This window comes from Puma concolor, chromosome D2 (assembly GCF_028749965.1).
Source record: "Puma concolor isolate L17-30 chromosome D2, mPumCon1.1.hap2, whole genome shotgun sequence".
Classification (NCBI taxonomy): domain Eukaryota; kingdom Metazoa; phylum Chordata; class Mammalia; order Carnivora; family Felidae; genus Puma; species Puma concolor.
This window is the reverse complement of record NC_141677.1, coordinates 79,108,788-79,133,914: the sequence shown is the minus strand read 5'-3', so window position 1 is coordinate 79,133,914 and position 25,127 is coordinate 79,108,788. Positions and strand designations below refer to the sequence as shown.

The window sequence follows — 25,127 nt, the reverse complement described above, 5'->3', positions numbered from 1 at the left end:
GGAACACTGAGCCCCTGAATGTTGTCCTCATGGAATAACAGGGCCTCTGGTCGGGGCACCTACGTGTAGCCAGACGTTGTAAACTTGGATACGCTCAAGGAGTTTCGTTCAGCCCATCAAAATCACTTATCGAGTACCTGCTATGTTGGGGCCCTGTGCAAGGTCTCTGTGCTCACTCCTAAGGTCAGACGAGGGAATGACTACTACACGATAGGGGCAAAAAGGGAATATTTCATCAGCCCTGCAAGAGGTCCAGGGAGATTTTCCAGAAGAGGGAATACTTAAGGTGAGTTGTAGAGTATAAAAAGGTGTTACCGTATTAAGATTACTCCTCTTGGGATATTTTAATAGTCATGCACTTAAAGCATATAACGAAAGAAACGTAATTAGCACACCAAACCTCTAACTTCCCAGAGATTCCCCGGGACAGAACAAAATAATACAAGGAAATACAAATGGAGCAGTAGAAAGACAAACAGTAAGTAGATAGTGATATGAGCGGTCTATAGATAAGGTAAGTCTTCAAGGTGGTACATCACTAAATGACATTGCTGAAATGTTGAGCTAAGAAAAGAAGGAAACGGGGCAGGAGAAGAAACATAGAATGCTCCAGGTAGTGAGCATGAAACCTATTCTTGAATCTACCGAGGAACATTTTGTGATAACGAAGTCTACAATTAGCTCATTCAACAAAGATTTCTTGAGCACCTTCAATGGGTTAGGTCCTCCTAGGTGCTGGCAGACAGGCGTGGACAGAAGTGACAAACCCCCTGCCTCGCGGAGAATACCTTCGGGATCCGGGCTGGTGGCCACCTACATCAATTGCCAAATGAAAGGCAAAGATGATTAGGGCCTTGAGCTGTTTTTGTCTTCTAATGCCTGTGTGCTGTCTCTTGAACCAGAGTGTGGTCGGCTTGCGGGCAGAAAACCTAGTCTCCCCCAGTGCTGCCCCTGCACGGGCTTCGTCCCTGCTGTGCTGACTGTCGGCCCACGGCTCATCCCTGCCACCTTTCCCCTCAACTGGCAGAAGGGTCCCCTCCCCCAGGACCAGCCTCCCTCAGCCTTTCCAGCTAGGACCTCACGGCACCTTAACGTCCTTCTTCTGCAGCAAGACAGATCTCAAGGCTTCCCCCAGCCACCAGAGACCCAACCCAAAAAAGCACGCTCACCTAACAGGTGATCCCCTCAGCTGCCAGCTGGGAAAGGTGGCAAAGATACCCCCCACATGACGGCTTGCTCTCCGCCTTCCCCACTCAACAATCAGATAAAGGAAACCAAAAAGGCAACTGAAAAACTTTTTTAAAACTATAGTACTCGTTAACATTTGCGAGCATTTTGCTACCCAGCTGGCACTCTGCTAAGTGGCTTTTGTCTCTTCTCTCGTTTAATGCTATGAGCCTTTGTGGCTATTGTCCTTAGCTGACAAAGGAGAAAACGGACCTGGGGGTCTCTATCCCAGCTGGCATCCAGCAGAACTACGTTCACACACAGGCTGTGTGTTTGTGAACCCAAACCCCTAACCAGTCCACACTGACCAAGAGCTAAGCTTCAAGTTATTTAAAAAAAATTTTTTTTTTAATTTATTTTTGAGACAGAGACAGAGTGCGACCAGGGGAGGGGCAGAGAGAGAGAGGAAGACACAGAATCTGAAGCAGGTTCCAGGCACAGAGCCCCATGTGGGGCTTGAACCCACGAACCGTGAGATCATGACCTGAGCCAAAGTCGGAGGCTCAACCAACTGAGCCATCCAGCCAGGCGTCCCTAAGTTACTTGTATATGCTCTGAACCTGTCAGCTGAAAATATGCCATGAGGAACCCAGGACCAGTGCCCGGCTCTGTCATGTGAGTTCAGCCATCATGCTAATAGAATAAGATGTACTTCGTAGTGAACTCTGAGGAAGTTCTGTCGTTGTTATTTGTTTGTCAGTTTTTTCTAGAAGGAATCACAGCTCTGGGCTTCTCAGAGAAGTCCTCGCATTCCACAAAGGGCTGTCCAAGCGGCGAGGTACATTCCTGAACTGCAACCCATCAAAACTTAGCTGTATGGGTGGAGAGAAATATTTGTAAGGCGGAATTCAGGCCTTCAAAAAATTCAGCCATTACCTCCGCCCATGCTAAAATGAAATGTCAGCCTGAACTCAAAAGACGTGCAGGAAATGTATGGGGCAGCTTTCCACAGGACTCCTTGACCTCGTCGAGAATTTCTAGACAGGGCCTTGGAATTTTCCTTGAGTGCACACAAAACCCACGTTGCCAGAACCTGTGCTCAGCTCGGCCCGCATTTGAACTTGGCCTTGTCCTAATTTTGTGTGAGTCACTGACCAAATGGGAAGGAAAGCTTTGCCTGCTGGACTGTCTTCCTGGGCAGAAAAGTAATCTTCTTCAGGAGTCAGAGTCCAGTATCGGTGTGATATCGGCATAATGGTTAAAAAATAAGACATTTGATGAACAGCTGTGGTGTTGTGAGGGCCCGGAGGGCTGGGAGTGAGGGGTGGTTACAGGGTGCGGTTCAGTCTACACAGATGTCTCATTTCCCCCCCCAGACAACATCAGCATCTGCAGCCCGAGTCTTTGATTGGTCTCTACACTCCTTAGACCAGCTCAAAGGTTCTCAAACTTTGCCACACAATCGAATCACCTGGGGAACTCTCAAAGTGCCCTGTGCCCCAGCCACACCCCTATATCGATTAAATCAGAAACTCTGGGAGCCCCACCCAAGCATCAATCTTTTTTACAGCTCTCTAGGAGATTTCTGTGCGCAGCCAAGGTTGAAGCCAGTGCCCTAGATCCTTGCCACTCACAGGGTGGCCCGTGAACTTAGCAGCGTCTTGAGCTCTGATGTGTGAATAAGTCACCCAACACCTTGCATGATGCTGATTCTGACTCAGCAGGCCTGGGGTAGGACCTGAGAGTTTCTGCCTGTCCAACAGGCTCCTGGGTGATGCTGAGGCTGTGAGTTTAGGGAGCCACATTGGGAAGAGCACAGCCCTAGAGCAGTGGCTCTCTGGGACCAGCCTTGCCCACTGGGGGACATTTGGCAGTTAGCTGGGGACATTTTCGATCGTCTGACTTGGAAGATGTTTCTGGCATCTAGTACTGCTTAAACATCCTACCGGGTGCAGGACGGCCCTCCACAACAACTACCCAGGCCCCGACGTCGATGGTGCCGAGGATAAGAGTCCCTGCCCCCCATCTCCTAGCACAGGACCTCTATGTAGGAGGCCCTCGGCTGGAGGGAGGGAATAAAGGCACGAGCGAATGGCTTATCGCCACCGTGATTTTGTTGTTTAGTGGAACTAACCGCGTCAACAGATAGCTTTCGAGGGATGTAGACACACCATCTACCCGCTGGACAAGATACAAGCGATCTACAAACATCCGTCGAGGGCCTACTATGCGCAGCCTACTGTGCTAAAAAAATAAGACCAGGCCCACACCTTGCTGCTCGCTCTTAAAAGTGCCAGCCCCGAGCAAGCACTTCCCACTCACTATCCCGCTGAATCCTTGAGAGGTAGGGGCTAACTTTATAACCATTTTATAGATGAGGAAACTGAGGTTTCAAGTGATTCAGCAACCCGACTGAGTCTCTGAGTCCCCGTCCCAAATAAGTGCCAGATTTGAACCCAGGTCTGTCTGGCTCAGACACCCACGCTCTTCCGTAAAGGATGAACTCCTATATGAGAAACTGTAATCTATTTGTCCCGGTCTTAAAATCGTGGTCAGGTTACAGAAAAGACTGTTGATGCTTGGGTAGGGGGTAGGAGGGAGGGACTCCTGCAGAGCTGGAGGGTTGAGAGAGCTTCACAAGCCCCACATTTGGTCTTGAACAGGAAAGTGGTCCCGAGAGGGCTGATGAGGAGGGGGAGGGGGAGGCAGAGGGTCACCCTGGGGACAAGGGCTTGTGATTCTGCTCAGCATCTCTGAGCCGTGCTGAAGTTCCTGCCTCAAACCTGTAAAGTCTGCCTCTGCCTCTGATTATATTTACACCTTTCTCCACATTTTTATGTCAAACGAGAAGAGATTTAGAAGGGAAGGCACAGAATATCCCTCACTGGACTTGGCCGATGGCTTTTCAGAACTGGGGGAAGGAGTGGAAAAGTGTCACCACCTCCCCCCGTCGGGTCAGTTAGAGCTCCCAACCCCAGAACGTGAGGGGAGCTCCTGAAAAGCAAAACGTGCCCCCCATGGGGGGCCATCTGGACCCAATAATTACTCTCCGCCGAAGATAAAATAGGAACCAAATAAGAGGTATAAACATCAACTCAACACGGAGCCTGGTGGTTTCTACCAGACAAGCTTCCCATCTTTGTGCAAAAACAAAACTAAACCCTGCAATGATCGTTAAGAGGGTTTTACCTCCCAAGACCTCACGGCCCAACTGTTTGTAAAGAAAACTTGTAGAGAAACCACTCTGAGGGTTTTCTAGTAAACTGCTCACACAGACACGGTCAGCGAGAAGGAGACGGAGCTCAAGTTTCGACAGAGCTTCCTCTAGAACTCTCGCCCGAGACTGCCCTCCCCATCAGCATCCGCACGCTCCCCAAGTCGTGGCCAATTAGAGAATCCGTGAGCGTTCCTCCAGCTCGCGTTGCGCAGCGGGTTTTCTGCAATCTGCCTGCAAATGCCACCGGCCACAAGCGAAGGAAAAGCCAGAGCCAGCAGGACACAGAGGCTGCGACGTAACTTGTTTTTGCAAGTAAAAGCTAAAGTAAGCTGGCATGTGTGGTTTTCTCAGACGTGATCCAAGGACAAGATCACTTCCCACCACTTCCACCCCTCTGCAGAAAACAATCTGGAACATCCGTTGGTACCAGGCTCACCTGGGTGGCTTGCTGCACTTGGCAGAGTCAATGCTTGCTCACTCCAGTGCCAGGGGTTGCAAAGAGCATGGTCTTGAGGCCAGAAGAACCGTATTCAAAACAAGTCGGACCAGTGGCCCCCTGACAAGCTGTGTGCCCTTAGGGAAGTCACACACCTTCTCTGGGTCTTAAGCGTCTCGACTGTAAAACGAGGGAGCTGAAGGTCCGGCAGTCCTTCCGGTTGCGATATTTCGTGACTATGAATCTCTGAGCCAGGCGTGAGGCGGTACCCGTCTCAAGGCTGAGCATCCCTGCTACCCAGAGGAGCTGGCTTCCCAGGTGGCCCGGAAAGGCCGTCTGGCCTAGAGCTGAGGCCTCACGCCCAGGCTTGGTACTCCCCGCCCTCCCACTCCGCCCTCAAAGTCTCGTTTTCTGCCAACTCTGGCCATGCATGTTCAAACACCAGGTGCTCGGTCACTTGCCAGGAAGGGTCTCCTCCTGCAGCCATTGTGCTATGATGTCTGGCAGTTAGGCAAGGACAGACAACTTTCAGCCCCGCCCCTTCCTCTAGGAGGTTTGGGATGGGCCAGCAGCTCAAAACGATGTGCCAGAAGAGTCGGGGCAATCTGTCCCATAAGATGCACTCGGAGATGCGTTCTGCTGGTGTAGCCCCAGCCGGGCTCACCCACACAGGCGCTCCCTCCCTCCCGCAAATGTTAGGTTTCAGCTACTTTACAGCCACTCTTGGCAAGAGGTTAACCCCAAAGCCCTAGTTCCCCAAGGAAAAGAATGCATTCCGCATGTGAGCTGAATGGCCTGACCTTGCGTCAAATCTAATGTTGCAACATTGAAGCCACCCCGGTGGGGAGGCTGGTGGCTGAGAGAGGAGAAGAATCTTTAGAGGGTAGTGACGGCCGTAGTCTAAAGAATCCAAGGCAGATGCAAATGAACTGCAGCACATCTCTGCTAGTTCGTGTGTCAATGAACCCGTGTTGCCAAGTAACCTGCCTTAGTAATAGTGTTATCACCGGGCACTGGGTGGCTTAGTCGGTTAAACGTCCGACTTTGGCTCAGGTCCTGATCTCATGGGTTCGCGGCTTCCAGTCCCGCATCAGGCTCTGCACTGACAGCTCAGAGCCTAGAGCCTGCTTGGGATTCTCTGTCTCCCTCTTTCTCTGCCCCTCCCCCACAGCACGCTCGCTCTCCCTTTCTCTCTCTCAAAAATACACATTTAAAATATAATAGTATTACAGTCATTCAAATTATGATGGAAATAATAATGATAGTAATAATAAAAACAATTACCCCTGATATTTAAGTGCCTACTGTGTGCCAGGCAGGAACTCTGCTAAGCTCTTTACATATATTATTTTCATGTAATCTCTGTAATATCTCCATGTGGGAGGCCCTAGCATCATACACACTTTACAGGCAAGGAAACTGAGGCTCAGTGTGGCTAAGCAACTTGCTTTGAGGCTAAGAGTCTAATGTCAGAGCCCAAAGTGAGACCCAGCATCTGCCTCTAAGTCCCGTCTGACCCGATTTTCCAGGACAGGAAGCCTCCAACTCACCTGATACCCAGTTGGGTTGAATTATTCAGCAAGCACTTATGGAGTGCCCACTGTGTGCCATGCCGAGTATCAGGTGCTGAATAACCAAGAGCCTCGTCTGCGAGGCTCACATTCCCAAAGAAACAAGCTCGTGACTTACTCTCTCGGCCACAGGCCAAGACTCCCCCCTCTCTCGAGACGACCACCAAGCACGTATCTGAGCAAGCACCCCTAAACAGAGAATTCAGAATCATAACCCAACTCCTGATCCCGTGCTGGAGGAGGGACGAGGTACAGACCCCTGGAAAGCACTAAGTGAGGAGACAGGAGCTGGTGAACAACCTGATCCCTCCGGAGTGGGTGAGCACTGAGCTAAGAGTCAATAAATCGCTGCGCTAGTCACCTGCAGCCGGTCAACCCAACTACCAATTTACCCCAGCCCTCTTTCCAGTGGCACAGCCTGTGTGCGGAGACTTTGGCTTCCCTTCTAAGCACCCGGCCTGGGTGCACGTTTGTGGGGTGACTGCTGAGCCGCTTGTGGGGGGTGGAGCTGCCTGCGGGGTTCCCTGCAGCTCAGGGACCTTGTTCATGGGCTCTCTAGGAGCCGACAGGCCCCAGCTCTATACTAGTCATAGCCACCAGCTATTGAAAGCTGGCTTGGTGCAGAGTACTCTGTGTCTTGCTTCCTGCAATCCCCATTTAAATGCCCCTTTAAGTCCCAGGAGACATCGGTGGCCCCATTTACCTGTGAAGAAGCCAAGGCCGGGAGTAGTCGCAGGACCAACCATCTGGGCCCTGAGAGTAAAGATCTGCATTTGAACTCAGGTGGCCTAACGTGCCCCCTCCCTCTGGTCTGATTTCATTTTCAGCCTCACTTCTGGCCCCTCCTCCTCTGGCCCTCCAGGCTGGCCTGGGGCAGCCTCAGGGGCCCTGCTCTCCTCCTTCCCCAGGATGGTGGGGGTGGGGGGGTCCTGGCCTGAGAACTCACCGCTGACCCACGTCCGCCAGGCACAGTGGCTCACCTGACCCGCTCCCCGGGCACAGAGGCACCCCTCCCCTGAGGTTTCTATTCCCAACCGCCCTCTGCCCACTTTGCAAAAGGAAAGGCCATTAAAAGTATCAGTACCCAGACGGGTGCCAGCGCCTTCCCTGGAAACAGAAACACTTTCACAGTCAGTGTCTGAATCAGCAGGCTGCTAAAATATTTAACGCCGGGGCGACTTAACAGGCCCTGTGCAGAAAGGGGAGGCCGAGGGGCGGTTGGCTGGGGCTGCTGCCCCCGCACACCCACGGGAAGCCTCCCCTACCTGCCACTTTCTCAGGACGAGGACGAGGCAGAGACACAAAAGCAAGACCCATCTCTGCCCTGAGCCCATTTCTGCTCCCTCACGGGCGTGGCCAGTGGGGCTGGGTGGGCAGGGAGGGTTCTAGGTTAAGTGCCACTGTTTAGCCCGGGTTACCTGAGGCCCCCTCATCAGGCTGCGGCATGAGTCACACTGGCCAAGCCGAGGCCTCTGGCTGGCCCAGCGGCAAACCTCCTTGGCTCAGGGGCTAGAGACGCCTTCTGCTGATCAGTGTTGCCGGGCGGTTGCGTGTGGCTATGCCCGAGTCTCCACTCTGCAGACAGGGCCGCCTGGCTTTCCCACTTGCAGAGCCCAGGGCAGCAAGAAGGAAACTAACGCTCACTCACCACCACCAGGCGCCCCGCCACCGGGCAGGGCTTCACGCACAGAACCTCGCGGAATCCACACCGGCTCTCATGGTGACAATCTCTTCCGTGTACAGGAAGAAAGTATGTCTTAAAGTTGGGCCGCCCCACCCAGAAGCCACTAGCCCCACTTGGCTCCTCCCAGCTTCAATTTTCAGTAAGCAAAGTTGAGTACAATTCACTTTACGGTTCCTCAGTGGCCCTGAACCACGTTGCCCTGAAACTGACCCTCGATTTTCAGGTGACCTCATTCCAGGTGCTCAGTAGCCACCTGTGGCTAGCGTCCGCCATCCCGGACAGCAGAGACAGAGGACCCTTCCATCATTGTAGAAAGTTCTTGTGGACAGCGCCGACGTAGAGAGGAACTTCTCCCAGATCCCACCTGGCCACTAAGTGAACGATTCGGGATCTAAGCTCACGCATGGAAAACTTTCCAGAAAAGAGGTTCTGGTCCCAGCTTCGGGTCTCATTAGCTCTCTGACCTTGAGCAAGCCGTGTCATCTGTCTGAGCCTCCACTTCCTCCTCTGCGACAGGCGTCTACAAACAGCACCTACTGAGGGTTGAGCTGTCAGAGAAAGAAGATGCTGGACGCGAAGGTACTTTGGCCCAGAGGGAGGAATAAGTGAGAGGAGACTCATACTGAGTTCTTGTTTGGGGTCAGACACTCCAAACAGAGTGGCTCATGCAATCCTAACAATGCAGGGAGTGCTATGTGCTCCTGTTTTACAGGGGAGTGAACAGGTTCAGAGGATGCTGCCCCCAAGGTCAGAGAGCTAGAACTTGAGCTGGACCTTGAGGTCTGTCCACTTTGAGGCCTGTGCTTGTCCACGCTAGAACAGAGAGAACTCTTCTCTCCCAGACCTAGAAGCAGATTTTGGGGGTGGCTGGCATTGCCGGGAAACACAGCCCCCCTCCCCTGGGGAAGGGTCCTTGACTCAGTTCAGGCATGGGGGGGGTGGGGTGGAATGTGCCATCAGAGGCCAGCAGGGCCCAGAATCTGGTACCAGCACTCTGCCAGTTAGCTTCTTCTCCCTTCCCTGTTTTGAGCCCTCGGGTTCCCTTCCAGCAACAATCAGCCAGAGTCTAAAATGTCCATTTCTTGGGCCGCCTGAGCGGCTCAGTCAGTTAAGCGTCCAACTCTTGATTGCGGCTCAGGTCGTGATCTCATGGTTTGTGAGATCGAGCCCCGAGCCAGGCTCTGCGCTGACAGCATGGAGCCTGCTTGGGATTATCTGTCTCCCTTTCTCTCTGCTCCTTCCCTGCTCCTGCTTTCTCACCCTCCCTCTTTCTCTCTCTCTCTCTCATTCTGTCAAAATAAATAAACATAAAAAAAAAAATAAATAAATAAAATATCCGTTTCTCCATCCCTGCGGCATCCAGGTCCGTGCAGTGGGGCTTCTGCCCATGGCAGTAATGAGAGGTTCCAGGAAGAGCAGCCAGGCCACTGTGGACACATTCATTTGGAAAATCACCGCCCAGCCCCGAAATTGACCCTGGTTTTTCAAGCGGCGGTGAGCGGCTCTTCCCCGTCTTGGGTCCAGGTGCTGCGTGACAGAGGCCACCCGGCAGAGGGGCTCAGAAACCCAGAACAGCCAGAGGCCGAGGCAGCAGAGCCAGCCCGCTGTGGCCGAGGAGGCTCCCCTGTGGGCACCCCACAAGCCAGCTTTCCGAAGCGACCTGGCGTTTCTCCAAAGCTTCACCTCCAGGAAAATGCATTTTAATTACGGAACACAAAGGCTTCACAATAGAAAGGCTACATTGTAAAAGGTCCTGTGACTTTTATATGTGATGGCTCACAATGACTGAAGTTGTGGATGCTACTATAAATGCACGTCATTTGTAGAGTCCTCAGATCCTATGGACCTTTGAACCACGCACCAAGCCCCCCATGAGCCAAGTGGTGTCAGATACGATAGACGCGGAGAGCGTAGACAGGCCGGACAGCTGGAAACCACTCTTCTCCAGTGTCAGACTCCCTGAGGCCGTCACTATCGCACATATTGTGGAATTCCACACAGCGTGTCACTATTCCACGAAATGTGACCGTGGTCACATTTTCCTTTTGCTTAATTGCCGGGATGCTTTTGAATAAATACATAGAAAATTATAATCGCGGTTCCCGTTTTCATTACCATTATTTATTTATTATGTGGTATCTTACCATATACGAGGCGTCATACCAGATGTTTTAGAAACATTCTTTTTTTTTTTTAAGACACGTTCTAATTTTATCCTAACTCCAACCCTAACAGAAAAGTGTTTTTTGTGTTGTGCCCCCCCCCCCCCCCCATTTGATAGGTATGAGAAGATCGAAAAGTTAAGCAGTGCATCCAAGGCCACACGGCCAGCAAGAGGCCGCTGGGATGTGAACGGGCGTGTCTCGCTCTACTGTCTCCTGTTTGGGAAGAGCGTAGCTCCAAGAGGAGTGCCAGAGCAAGTCTGTAACAGCCCGACCCTTCTCAAAAGGAAGTTTAAAATAACAGAACCAAAGTAACACAAACCCGAACCCAGAAGGATCTCAGCAGAGAGAGGGATCTGTTGTCCTGGCTTTATCTCCTAAGAGAACTATGCTCGAATTCTTTCTCTCTCTCTCTCTTCCTTAATTTACACAGCTGCAGCCATCCTCAAAACCTTATTCTTAAACTCGAAAACACGGTGTCACAGCTGGTAATTTTAGAAGGAGGAGGAGGAGAGAGAAGGAAGAAAGGGAGACCAAGTGGGAAGCAAGGGTGGGAGGAAGGGTAAAAACCAGCTCCAAGCCCACGGTCAGGCCAGCTAGGACTTCCTCGGCACAATGCCAGCCGTCTCCCTCCCTTCCCCCTCCTGACCTCCCTCAACTTTTCAACCCGACTGCCCTTCGCAGGCTAGCCTAGGTTTGCTCTAGGACCCTGAGCATCTGGGAATCATTTAATTCTCTCAACACACACTAATAATTGGAAATGATAGCTTTCCAACTGTTTCCCCCAAATGGAAAAGAAAAAGACCCTTGTAAATAAATATTCAGCAAAAAGCAAGCTTGGTGATATCCAAGATGTTTTTGGATTTAGTTTTCCAAGCTGGGTAGAGTTGGATTTAGTCTTCCAGAACTACATACCTGGCCATCAGCGGTATGTCATCAAAATGCCAGATTCTTGATTTCCCAGCCACGAGGAAGAGAGTCAGATGTGTACAAAGTTGAAATCAAATGGAAGCACCTTGTGTAGAGTAATCTAAAGATGAAGTGAGGCTGTCTGTGGGCCCCACACTCTCCCACAGGCAGAGACCACACAAGGGTAGGAATCAACTCCTGCTTCTCGGAACCGGGTGCCCACGGACCCCTCAGGCGTGGGGTGATGGCAAAGCCACAGGATACCCAAAGCACACCCACCCGCAGTGCCCATATGGCTTCAAAATGTGGGAAATAAAGCGATAACCATACCTGTGCTCCTGACATCTACATACGTATGGGGGTGGGGTATCAAACCATCCTGTCACTGAGACAGAAAAGAGACATTTCTAAGACACTGAACCTGATCACGGTATTGCTCTTTTCAAGTCTACAGAATCTTCAAAATTCAATCCATTCAACAGAAGCACGTCACCCGATGACCAACGAGAGTAGAAAATTTGGTTTTGATTTGCCTCGCTCTTACCGTAGCAACTTGAAACGTTAGATTTTTTAAATTGGAATACAATACAGCATGGTACACGGTGAAAGGTACTCATAAGGTTTGGCAATCACATACCGTCCCAAAAACATCCAAGTTGAAGCAGAGCCCTGTGGGCTACACACTAGGGGTGAGAAAGAATTCACTCTGTTCAGGCATTAAGATATTTTAGCAGACAAAGAATTCCGTACTAGAAAAGAAAGATAGCCAGGTTGGAACGTCAACTTTAGGAGAACAGTCTGCATGGGAAGAAACGGGGGCCATTCAGTTCACTGCACGAGGAAAGGCCACCCCACAGAGAAAGGTAACAGGGAACCTGACAGCCACTGAGCACCAGAATGTACCAGTATGTCACTGGAATCTGTGATTTCGGCCCTCACAGCAACTCCACGAGGCAGGCACTGTTGTCCTCCATCCTCATTCTACAGATGGGAAAAGTGAGTTTATGTACGTAACTAAGGGGCAGAGCTGGGGTGTGAATCTGGGGCCCCTGCTCCAAACTTGATCACCACCCCAGTTCCTGGTAGCGTCTGCTGTAGTGTGGCCACCCCACTTGCCCCAGACTGCCACTGAATGTCACCTTTGCGTGCCACACCTGCTCTGCCTGGGGTGTGCGCCCCCTGGCCTTGGCGGAACTTTCTCTGAGGCTTGCCCAGATCCACAGCACGGCTCCCTGGTGGCAAAAGGATTCACCAGAGGCACTGAGCCTCCTCCTCAAGGCAAAGAAGTGTTTCTAACGTTTGTATTAAAATTGTAGGAATGGGGGTGGGGCAGGTGGCTTAGTCGATTGAGCGTCTGACTCTTGATTTCGGCTCAGGTCGTGATCTCGCAGTTTGTGGGTTCAAGCCCCATGGGGGGCTCTGCCCTGCCGGTGCAGAACCTACTTGGGACTCTCTCTCCCTCTCTCTGCCCTTTCCCTACACACGCACTCTCTCTCTGTTTCTCAAAATGAATACATCACCTTTTAAAAAACCTCATAGGGGAGCACCTGGGTGGCTCAGTGGGTTAAGCAACCAACTTCGGCTCAGGTCATGATCTCGCAGTTTGTGAGTTCAAGCCCTGAGTCGGGCTCTGTGCTGACAGCTCAGAGCCTGGAGCCTACTTCAGATTCTGTGTCTCCCCCTCTTTCTACCCCTGCCCTGCTCACGCTCTGTGTCTCTCTGTCTCTCAATAATAAACATTAAAAAAAAATTAAAAAAAAAATAAAAAACCTCGTAGGAACGAGGTTGCTGGGCAGAGAGATGTGGGCGTTTGGGGTCCCCGTGGGAATTTTTGGACTTCTGGATCATTGTCGACAGGTGTCAGAGCTCTGGGAGGGGCTGTGGGCTGTGTCCAGTAGGACAGCATGTGGCCGTTGAACGCTTGGAATGTGGCTGGTCCAAATTGTGTGTTGTGGCACTAAAATACACACCAGTTTTCAAAGACTTAGTATGAAAACGAGAATGCAGACCATCAAATTAATCATCTTTGTATCAATCACATGTTAAAATGATAATATTTGTGATATATTAGGTTAAACAAACTATATTAGTGAAACCCATGGTACCTGGTTCTTTTTAGTTTTGGATGCGGCTAGTAGAAAATTTAAGATTACATCTGTGGCCTGTGTCCTATTTCTGTTGGAAAGAGCTGGTCTCTATCTTCCGGAGACCTCTGATGGTTCTGCTAAGCTTAAGTTGGAGTCTGTCATAAACTATTTGCTCAGATGTTGTTGTTCTCGATTCCCCGTGGGGGGGGGGGGGGGGCGCGAGGTCACCCCACCTGGCAGGATGGAGGTGAGGGCCCATCAGAATTCTTTCTGGAAACCCTCAGCCAATGAAATAGGGATAGGCCTTTTCCCCAAGAACCCAAAGTACAGGAAAGCCAGCCCTCCTCCTCATTTCCTTCAAGGACAAGGACAAGGCAGGTTCTGGAGCCAAATGATCTAAACAGAAATAGACTGTGAGCCACACATGCAAGCCAAGAATGCAAAGGCCACATATGTAATTTTAAAAGTTTTGGTAGCCACATTAGAAATAGGAAAAAGAAATACATGAAAGAAAATTTAATAATAATAACCCAATATATCAAAAATATTATTATCTTAATATATATCAACATAAACATCATTAATGATGTATTTTGTTTTTTTTTTTCACATGAAACCTTCAACATCCGGTATGTATTTTAATTTTTTTAATGTTCATTTATTTTTGAGAAAGAGAGAGAGGGAGAGAGAGTGCACGAGCGGGGAAGGGGCAGGCAGAGAGAGGGAGACAACGAATCCAAAGCAGGTCTAGGCTCTGAGCTGTCAGCACAGAGCCTGATGTGGGGCTCGAACTCACGGACTGCGAGATCATGACCTGCACTGAAGTCGGATGCTTAACCGAATGAGCCACTCAGGTGCCCACCAGTTTGTATTTTACACTCACAGCACATCACCATTCCCATGTGACAAACGGCTGTCAAATCAGATGCTACACCTCCAAGAGATTCTAAAAGTCTACCACCCGTCAGACCCTCCATCAGAGCAAAGGGAACAGAAACACTGCTCTCACCTAAATGTCATTGCTCAATAAACTGTGATAAAGTCATACAACTTCAGCCACTAAGATATGTTCGCAGCGTTTTGATGGCAGGGGCAAAACACTACAAAATGTTTAACAAGAAAAAACGGGATAAAAATACGCAAAATAAGGGGCACCTGGGTGGCTCAGCCAATTAAGTGTCCGACTTTGGTTCAGGTCATGATCTCACGGTTTGTGAGTTCGAGCCCCTCGTCAGGTTCTGTGCTGACAGCCCTGAGCCTGGACCCTACTTTGGACTCTGTGTCTCCCTCTCTCTCTCTCTCTCTCTCTTTTCCCCTCCCCGGCTCACACTCTGTCTGTCTCTCTCTCTCTCAAAAATAAATAAACATTTAAAAAAATACACAAAATAATAAGTAACAGTGATCTTTAAGGGGTGTGGTTGTGGAGCTATCTCTTATTCTTCATGCTTTTCTAATATTAATTTAGAAATTATGATTTTAAATGTTTCAATGATCATAACAACGAACCATAAATATTTCTTGAGCTACCATATGTCTGGCCCTAAGTTCTCCAAGAAGGTGATAAAACCTCCAGGGACATGGAGAAGGGTGCTAATATATCATTTGTGGGGAGGGAGAGGATTTTCCTACTTAGATATTTCTCCTGCACTTTAACTGGGAGTGTCAAAAATACACACAGGCCAGGACTGGGGCGGGGGTGGGGGGTTACGTGCTACGTCAGCAGCAGAGACAAGTGCCCAGCGCAGATGACACTTACATCTGCCCAGGGCAGCACGTGCCTGCTTCTCGCCGGCCCAGCGTTCTAAGAGGTGCCCTTGTGGGGCAGGGAAGGCAGCTGGGTGTCGGCAGAAGTGCTCAGACTCGAAAAACAGGTGATTGTGCATTCTTTCCACATGTGTGAAATATGAATCAAATCATTTATAAAATGCTTGCAGCTGTTTGGGAGGACACGCTGGGCTGCCACAGGTACTAATTTAAAGTCCACCCTGCTACACACACACACACACACACACACACACACACACACACACACACACACACAGAGCACCAGAACAGCCAAACGTTCCAGGATGGTCAATTTCCCCGGAAGGGTGAAACTTCTGAGCAGTAGGTTTTCTACAACCGCAGGTGGCATTTCACGGAGGAAAGAGCCGGCAGGAGCATGTCCCACAAGTGTGAGGGTCCAGGATTCACAGTGACCCCTTCATTTGCCCCCTAATCTCGAGATCTCTATGGAGTATGACTGGGGTTGGTGAGTAGACATTCCAGCCTCAGAGATTAAATCAGCGTTGAACCCATCTGCCTCAAAAGGCAATAAGCCAGATGAGTGGTTGTCTAGGGCTGGGGTTGGGGGGTGGCGTGTGATGTCTAAGCGGTGCAGGGTTTCTTTGGCGGGGGGGATGACAATGTTCTAAGATTGACTGGTGTGATGGTTGCACAACTCTGTGAATTAACTAAAAGCCACCGAATCGCACAGTTCAAATGAGCGAATGTGCATTACATCTCAATAACGCTGTTGTTGTTGTTGTTGTTTTTAAGGTACTAAACTCAGATGTGAAATTCACTCCATCCTGTTCATAGCAATGGAGCCCTCAGTCATCTTGGGCACTGTTTCACCTGTATAAGGAATGGGAAAGGCTGTTTGCTTCTTTCTTATATAAGGACTCGTGTGTCAGCAGATCTCTCCTCTGCAAAACACCCAATGTGTCTGCCAAAGCAAGGCCTCTTGGTTCTCCAAAGGCTGATACCTTTTTACTGACCTTTCTGCTCCTCCCACACTTCTGGCCTCGTCTGAAACGACGTTGCCCGGGACGTTTGGAGCCTCCTTCTCGGGAACTGAAAGTAAGGTGGATGGATCGGGCCTGGGGCTCTTTCTGGGATAAGGTAGAGAAAGCAATCGATGGTAAGAAGGGTATCTGTCTCCACATCCTACTGAAAAAGCCCATTTCCCAATTAAAGCTGTAAATGGTACTACCCCCAAATCCTAGACAAAAATCACCTTCCGGGAAGTCAACGGCTTGGAGATGCTTTGGGATCATTTGGGCCTCTCTGTATAAATAAATCCAGATTCAAAAGCAAATGTATCTGGGCTCCAGGAAAACATATGATTGACTCCAACCTCTGACCCAAGAGCGTGCTGCTAGCCAGTAAACATTTCACGCTCTTCAGACAGTTTTGATTAAGCGAATGGAAGGTCACGTACCGGGAATGGGACACTGGGAAAAAACAGCTCCCTGCTTCCACCATTTTGCTCACATTTTTGAAAATCGCTGCACGTCCAGAGGTGGCAAGCGAGTAAACTTAAACAGTTAAGTATGGACAACTTAGCTTTTTAAAAAAACCACCCGTCTGTTTCACTGACTCTTAAAAACCCGGGTTGGGAATCGCTCCTGAAGCTGGCCCCATGTTCCCCTGGGAGTTTGTCCTCGTCTGTACCTTTCAGCGTGGAGCGCTCCCGGGGCCTGGTTTTGCAGCTGCGGGTCCCGAGGTCCCTCAGGCTCTGGAGGTGAGGAGACTTGTAGCTTCCCGCCCCCAGCAGCGATGGGGGGCTCAGGGCCCGGCCACTCCTCAGCCTGCTGGTGCACAGACGGGCTGTCCGGGCTGTCCTCCGTGCCCGGGGCCCCATCAGAGCAGCCCGGGGCCCCGCCGGTTCCTGGCAGCGCTGGCCCAGGAGCAGCACCCAAGAGCATCCTTGGAGCACCTGTCTCGGGCGGGTCACCAGACACACGTGCCCTGGTCTCGGCTGTGCTCAGAGTGACGTCACCCTCTGCTTCCCCAGCAGCTCCTGCCACGGCGCTGGGCTCCAGGGGAGTGGCTGATGCTTCTCCAGCCTGTGGCTCTGGGGCATTTTGCGTTTCTGAGATCCCGGCACCACCCCCATGCCTCTGCTCACCCCCAAGCGTGTCGGGGGGCCAGGGTGCGCCGATGGCCTCGGCCACAATCTCCCCACGGGGAGAAGATGCTCCCGGGGCCCAGGTGAACACGGGCATGCCACTTGGACCCCCTGTGTGAGCAAAGCCCCAGGCACCGTCATCCTCTCCGGGTTGACTGTCGCCGGTGGCCGCTTCTTGGTGGTACAATCCAGGAGGAATTCTGTCTTCTGGAGCTGAGGCCCCTCCTCCGTGGCTCTGGGGAACCACCTGGAAGTCAGCAGCCTTTTCCACGGGCGTGTGCGGTACGGCTCCCGGAGAGGAGACACCCGAAGCTAATTCCCTCTGGGCCCCGCCCTGCTGTGAGTGGGCCTGGCCCCCAAGCCCCGGCTCGGCCTCCCCAGCCCCCTCTGGCTTCTCACTGTCCTCCACCATCTGTGGGACACCAGCCATTTCCTTCCCCACGCTGGCACCGGGCAGGTTCTGCTCTGCGGCTGGTGCCGCCAGACCCCGCAGCTTTCCTGGAGCGGGGTCCTGGGGGACCAGGCAGGGGACCTCAGCCTCCATAGGCAGCTCTTGTTTCTTTTCCCTTGTGCCCACCCCGAGTCCAGCAGGAAGGGCGGGGAGAGGGGCGATGACCGCTCCTTGAGTCCCGTCTGGAGGCCTCTCTGGGTGTGGCCCTGCGAGGTCCTCACCCCGCACACTCCCCTCAGCTCCTGCCTTTTCTCCCGCTGTACTCTGGGGCCGATCGGCGGTCAGGGCTCTGAGCACAGACTTCTCAAAGATCTTGGTGATGTGCTCCCTGAAGTCAGGGAGCCCAGCGATCATGCCGGTGTGCTTGGGGCTTGTATCCATGCCACCTGACACGCCCCTCCTTGGATCCTTGGAAGGTTCTACCATCTTCTCCCCGCTGCCTTCCGTCTCCTTTGCATCACCTGCCGCGCTTCCCTCACTGGCAGGGCGTGCTGGCATCTCCCCGGGCTTGGTGCCTGCACCGGGCGCTCTTGCCCCCTCCTCCCCTGTCACCTGCTTACTCTCGGTCAGAAGCGGCATCCTGTCCAGGTAGGGGACGGAGCCCGCAGGTCCCTCAAAGTTTCCGGCTTTGGGGCTTCTGCTGCCGGCTTGCACCGCAGAGATTTCGCCACCTGCTCCTGGTTGTGAGAGCGAGGCCAGCAAGCCGGCAGAAATCTTCCTGGGGGTAGCATCCTCCAAGGCGAGTGGAGACTCTTCTACGGCACAAGGTTCTGCCCCCTTCCCAGCAGCACCATCAATATCCAGGTAGGGAGTGCCGGGCGCAGCCTCTTCTGGTGGCCCCGGTGGCAGGGGTTTCTTTGGGCTGCGGACAGCCTGGGCTGCAGAAATATCCACCTTGCTCCCGGGAATGGCACCCAGGTCTCTGGCTGCGAGCAAGGCATCCCGGGAGCTGACCGAAAGCTGTTCTGCTCGGCAGGGCTCAGAGAGGGCAAAGGTAGAGGCTTCCTTCCCAGGGGAGGCGCACTGCTCAGTCTGAAGGCAGCCGCCCCACACAGCAGCTTCCGCTGGCCCCTCCAGAGCCCGCTGGACTCCCAGGTCTCCCTCCTCAGCGTGCCCACCGGCCTCAGCAGCCCCACCATCAGCACCTTGATCCTGAGCCGTGGGGAACCTTCCAAGAAGTCGTTGGGCCTCTGCATCCAAGGTTATGGGGAGCTCCATTCCCTTCGGTGGGGCCGGTGCTGGTTGCTGCCTGCCCGCCCGGGTTTCACCATTTGCCTCTCTGTCCGGGGCATCCCGGGTGGGTGTGACTCCAAGGGCGGCCGGCGGCCCGCGAGCTGCATCCAGGAGAGCTACTGAGTCAGGCCAACAAGGTGGGGTCCCCGCTGTGTTCCCACTTGCCTGCTCCGTCTCACCCAACCCCCGGAGCGGGGGCTGAGCGTCCGCGGCTTCTGAAGCTCCTGCATCACTGAGACATGCTTCTTCATGCTGACTGCTGGCTTTCAACACACCTGCCGGCTCCTGCTGGGACTTGTTCAGCCCCTGTTCGGCACAGCAATTCTCCCTTCCGCTCAAGAGACCCGCAGGAGGCGAGTCCCTGGCGGGCAGACTGCCACCGCATGCTTCCTCTTGCTCACCCTGCCCTAGCACGGGCAACCCCCGTCCCGTTGGTGCTGATGACTCTGGCTGCTCGGTCACAGGACTTTCTGGAACCATGTCCCTGGGAGCTGAACTTGGAGCATCACACAGACCGTCTTTGGGGAGCGCACGTTGAAGCTCTGATCTGGAAGCCTGCTCCTCTGTTCCATACGGAGGCAAGCACGCATCCTCCGGAGGCCCCGCAGGTATTTGAGGAGCATCTGAGCCCACGTTCCTAAAACCTAGACCCCCTGGGTAAGTCTCCTTCTCACGTTCACCGTGCTGGGGCTTCTCCCTGAGCATGTCAAAGATGGATGCTTCTGGGTCTGATTGCAAGGGCTGGAGAGGGGTCTCAGAAGACACCCAGGGCCCCTCAGAAGCAGCTCCTTGTATCCGGGGGTCCCCCAGGCAGGGCGGCTCTCCCTGCCGACCTTGCTCCAGGCTGAGCATCGCGAGCCCAGAGTCCACTGCCAAATTCTCCCCCTCGGGGGGTGGCCCATCAGCATGGACTTCCTGACCAGCTGCCTCACGCCCCAGCCCACAAGGCTGGCCCGGGGATGTCAGCAAAGCCTCCCCGGCACAGCTGCCGGGCCTCGGCGCAGATGGGGGGCTCCTCATCTTTGTCTCCGAAGTGCTCTCCGCCTCCTGGGCTTTGGGGTTGACCTCTGCAGCAGGAGCTGACAGGAAATCTGATTTCTCAGATTCTAAAGCAGGAAGATAGTCCATTCTTTCCAACCCCCCCACGTCCTGAAGGGTGTCGGGACACTGGGTCTGCAACCCTGGCCCCGCCCAGACGGCTTCTTCGGGAAGAATGTGTTCACCAGTTCCGTCCGGCCCAGGGGGCAGGAGGAGATCCTTCCCAGGGAGCTTGCGCAGGGAGCCAGAGGCATGGACCGCGTGGGCTTCTCCCATCATCCCACAGGCCACCGAGCTCCCAGCTGCATCTTTTGATGGAGAGCCAGGCCTGTCGGGGTGCCCAGGACCCTCCTTCTTGAGGGGCTGTGCTGAGTCCGTGCCGGGGTGCGCTCTGCTTTCCATGTCATGGCTTAGCTTCGAAACCTCGTCTTTTTCTACCTCTGGGTCGGGCTTGTGGCGGAAGGCCTCGGGTTGCTCTCCCCATGGGTTCTCAAGATCTCTACTGTCCAGTGGCTGTGTGACTTCTTCCTGTCCCCTAGAGTTGGCCCCAGGTGGTCTGCTCTCCTCCTCAGCCACTGCTGGGCTTTCAGGGGTCACGGCTTCATCCTTTGGCCCCAGTGACTTTCTGGCACTTTCATCTGATGCACTGCGTGGGGTGGGGGGCGGTACCTCTTGTTGGACTTCATGGTCCCTCGTTGAGAGCTCTCCCCTGTCCTCCGGGGGCACAGGGTCAGGACCCTCTCCAGGGCTCCCTTCTAGACCTTCTCCCTCATTTCTGAGATCTGATGTGTGCTTCTCCCGTCCCGTCAGCCCTTCGGCCAGATCTGTAAGAACTGGCATCGCGGTCCCGGAAACCATCTCTCTGGTCGACCAGCCGGGCTCTTCTGCAGCAGCCGAGGCCCCGGCAGCGGGCTGCAAAGTGGAGACTGAAGGTGGATGTGCATCCTCCGTCGGGGCCTGTGGGGAAGGCTCGGCGCTCACAAGCGAAGCCCCTGCGGGTCGGTTGCCTGCAGAAGCACAGACAGCTATACTGGGATCGCCTCCCATTCCCGCTGTCTCCAAGTGTCCCCGAGCACCGCTGGCATCCACGGTCTCCTTCCGAGAGTCCCCGGGCCCGGGTGCCAGCACAGGACTCAGTGAATCCCAGGGCAGCTCCGGGTGCTCCAGATGTGCTCCCATTTGCTGCTGGCAGCTTTCCCAGGAATTGGTGCCGGCCTCTCGGGCAGCCCCTGAGTTGTTCACAGTGGGGCGGCAGGCCCCGAGGAGTCCCGAGTCATCAGCTAAAGCCTGAGGCAGTGCCTCCACTTGGCAGGTTTCTCTGTCTAAGGCTCTGGGCGCCGGATCTTGTGGAGTCGGGGTCTCGGGCTTTGTGGGGGGCTCTTCCAGGCCAGCTGAGCTCTCCCCGTCTGGTTGAGCTGCGGCTGGGGCCTTCGGGGCCGCTGGTATGGAAGCCGCCCCCTGCCTGGACTCTGCGAGGGGAAGGCCACCTGCCACCTCTTTCCCTTGGGACTCGGAGCCGCCAGGCTGGCCGTCTTCTCCACAAAGCTGTCCCTTCATCAGCTCTTGAGGAGGTGCTGCTGAAATTGCTGGCAACTGGTCAGTGCTCCTGGAGGAAGATAATTTATGTCCCTCTTCCTTCAGATGTCCCCCTCTGCCCTGGGCACTGGGGACGATGGCACCCACATTGCACTGAGTAGAACTGTCCCCTTCAGGGACAAACGCTGTTGGGACATCCCCATGGGCATTTGGGGAAGGTTCCTTCCTGGGGTGTTGAATTAGGGGCCAGTCTTCAGGTGCTGCTCCGGGGCTTGGCAGGCAACCTTCCGGGGGGCCCTCGGCAATGGGCGTGGCGGCTGGGGGGCACTCAAACTCCCAGGGCACTGGTGGCCAGAGCAGTGGAGAACCTTCTGGGCCTCTGGCTTCCTGTGGGCATTTGCTCGGCCCTGTCACTTCTGGGGACAGGAAGCACGGATCCAGGCTGGCAGCACCTTCAGAAGTGGGACAGGAGCTTCGGAGCCCAGCACTGCCAACAATGAAAACATTTGATGTTTCATTCATTCTCATGGATGTGAGGCCAGAGCCCCATCACAAGCAGAATCACCCCCACCCCCACCTTTTCTCCCACTAAAGACCACAAAGCACACCATCCCCGTGCAGCTCACTCCTCGCCACGAAGAGACCTCGCTCCCCAGTCCTCCCCCTCCCATAACCATCACACAAGCCTTCGCTTTCTCCAAAAATCAATTCGGGGGCATCACACACATGCAGCTTGGAGCTTTCCGTGTTGCTCGGCTGTGAATAGGGAAATATGAAAACAAAATCCCAGTAGTCCAAAACGCAGGAGAATGAAAGTTTTTAATATGTATAAACCATAATGGAGGGTTTGAACCAGTTCCATGTAACTTACAAGGTCGGTCCTAAGTACATATGTGAACCCTTAGATGTTCAGGAAAAAGGCACAAGTGGGCAAAGCCATGCTTTGAAATAAAGAAGTATTCTTGGGTCACCTGGGTGGCTCAGTCGGTGAAGCCTCTGACTCTTCAATTTGGCTCAGGTCATGATCTTGTGGTCTGTGAGTTTAAGCCCTGAGTCGGGCTCCATGCTGACAGCACAGAGCCCACTTTTGGGATTCTCAATCTCTCCCTCTCTCTCTGCCCCTCACCCCCACTTGCACTCTAAATAAATTAATACATACATAAATACATAAACTTAAAAAAAGAGAGATAAAGGGTTATTCTTGATAAAGGTTGACTTGATTCTTTAAAAAAAATTTTTTTTAATGTTTGTTTATTTTTGACAGAGACAGAGACAGAATGTGAGCGGGTTAGGGGCAGAGAGAGAGCGAGACACAGAATCTGAAGCAGGCTCCAGGCTCCGAGCTGTCAGCACAGAGCCCGACGTGGGGCTCGAACTCATGAGCTGTGAGATCATGACCTGAGCCGAAGTCGGATGCTCAACCGACTGAGCCACCCAGGCGCCCCAAAAAAGTTGACTCGATTCTTAAATTCAACATGTGGTACTGTGAGGGGCATAATCCAAACATCAAGTCTGCTTAGGTCTGCAGTTTCTGCCTGTGACCTATATATAAAACTAAAAGCTGAATTACCTTCATACCCATATCTGTCCTAACTTGAACTTACTTTGCTGGACAGCATGTGAACCCTGCAGGCAACTTGGGGGAACGTGGCTCAGAATGATGGATTTGCTGTAGGTATCCAGCTATTGGGTTACTGTAAATTAGTTCATCACCTGCCATATCTGGACTGGGCTTTTCAATTCTACGTGGTTTTTCTTAAGCGCATTTAAAAATGTTTTTAAATAATACATGGCCAATACAAAATTTTGAAAATGTAGGAAAAATGTCTCCCACATGCTTGCCACTTGGAGTGTTCTGACGAATTTCCTTTTCTTCCTACACAAGTTTTTAAAGGATGCAGTTTTGTTATTCTGACATAGCTGTGATTCTATGTACTTGTTATGATCACATACCTTTCACTGCCAAGAGAAATTGCTCAAGACAAAGTTAATAGAAGTATGGTTTTTCCAGGGCTCTTACCATGTTTTTAAAAATTATTATAGGGAGAAAGATCTAGGGAATGGCTTTGTAAGTGTTATATATATACACATTCATGTATTCATACACCCACAGTGCTTTGCTTTTTTTAAAAATGTTTATTTTATTTTATTGAGAGAGAGAGAGAGAGAGAGAGAGAGAGAGAGAGAGAGAGTAAATGCATGTGAGCAGGGGAGGGGAAGAGAGAGAGGGGGACAGAGGATCTGAAGTGGGCTCTGTGCTGACAGCAGAGAGCCTGACATGGGGCTCAAACTCACAAACTGCGAGATCATGACCTGAGCCAAAGTCAGAGGCTCTGAGCCACCCAGGCGCCCCTCACACACCCACAGTGTTTTGAATGTGACCAGAGGAAAGATTCTACTCTACATGCTCACTTCCAAAATTCCAGCTTTGCAATGCAAGGCAATGCATATACATTCATTTATCAGGGACACACACAGTGGCAAGGTGGAAAACATTCCTGTTAAAATTTAGAAATTGCAGTGTGTCCTAAAATTTAGAAATTGCAAAATCCATATATAACCCCCAAGGTGACTGTATTTGGGGATAGGGTCACTAAGGTTAAATAAAGTCACACGAGCCGAGTCCTAATCCAACATGGGTGGTGTTCTTATCAGAAAAGGAAGAGACACCAGGAGTGCGTCACACAGACAAGAGGCCACGAGAGGACACAGCCAGGAGCCACCGTCTGCGGGCCGAGAAGAAAGGTCTCATCTGAAACCACCACCCCTACCCTTGCCATTCCAGCTCCTAGAACAGTGAGAAAATAAATTTCTTCTGCCAAAGCCCCTCAATCTGTGGCAGTGTAAGCCGACCAATACAACAGGCATACGGGTATTTATCGTACTATCCTTGCCACATTTTGAGGTTTCCAATTTTCCCAGCTGAGAAGTTGGGAACATAATGTACGCTGCCCCCAGGAATAAAAACTTCTCCAAAAGGGAACCTGAATGTTTGTGTCCCCCCAGTTCATGTGTCGAAACCTGATCCCCAAGGTGATGGTATTGGGAGGTGGGGCCTTTGGGAGGTGACTTGGTCCTGATTCTGGAGCCCCCATGAATGGGATTAGTGGCCTTATGAACGAGTCCCCGGAGAGCTCCCTTGTCCCTTTGGTCTTGTGAGGACGCAGTGAAAAAACGTCCATCCGTGAACCAGGAAGCAGGCTCTCAGCAGACGGAATCTGTTGGCACCTTGATGTTGGATATCCTGCCTCCAGAACTGTGATCAACCAATACCTGTTGTTTACGCCCCTAGTCTCTTTCCCTGACTCTATTCCAGCCTCTCCCCAGGCCCCTCACCTATGAAATGTGCTTGACATCTTCGAAGGGGGTATGTATACACCATCACAGCACCACTAATCCTTATTTAATGCCTGTTTCCACACATATAACACAGGAATGATGTGCTGAAAATATTTAAGATGGGCCCAAGAAAGAGTTGGCTACTGTCTCAACGAGATTCATGTTTTCAGACCCCTTCAGGACTGACAAGGGCAAAAAGAGAAAACTCAGGGGGTGAGTTGTCCAGACCCCTGTAATCCTCAGCTGGTCACACGGACAGCTGCGCCCAGAAAGCCCTGGCCCAGCGTTGACTCTGTCTGCCTCAGGAAGCACCAGGCTCGGAGGGCTCACAAGCCACAGGGCTGTTGGCTCATGGATTGTTCTGGAACCAACAACTCTGCACTCCACATCTGGCCAGCTTCCTTT

The 25,127-nt window shown here is 52.4% G+C and overlaps 1 protein-coding gene and 1 long non-coding RNA gene across 23 annotated transcripts in view; one reads left to right on the top strand and one right to left on the bottom strand.

The window, feature by feature from the left end:
- Positions 1 to 25,127, bottom strand: part of TACC2 (transforming acidic coiled-coil containing protein 2) — a 213,667-nt gene that overhangs the window by 131,006 nt on the left and 57,534 nt on the right. For 16 of the 22 annotated variants that reach the window (XM_086681051.1, XM_086681064.1, XM_086681069.1 and 13 more), the window contains 2 exons: positions 16,669 to 21,870; positions 15,981 to 16,106 (listed from right to left, as the gene is read on the bottom strand). In XM_086681051.1, coding sequence (XP_086537177.1) covers positions 15,981 to 16,106; positions 16,669 to 21,870 — 5,328 coding nt within the window. The remainder of the gene's footprint in view (positions 1 to 15,980; positions 16,107 to 16,668; positions 21,871 to 25,127) is intronic. The other 6 variants (XM_086681057.1, XM_086681074.1, XM_086681058.1 and 3 more) reach the window with 1 other exon arrangement.
- On the top strand, positions 19,160 to 24,372 carry LOC147576207 (uncharacterized). The gene is made up of 2 exons (XR_015241895.1): positions 19,160 to 19,466; positions 24,039 to 24,372. It is a non-coding gene; the product is annotated as an uncharacterized LOC147576207 (long non-coding RNA).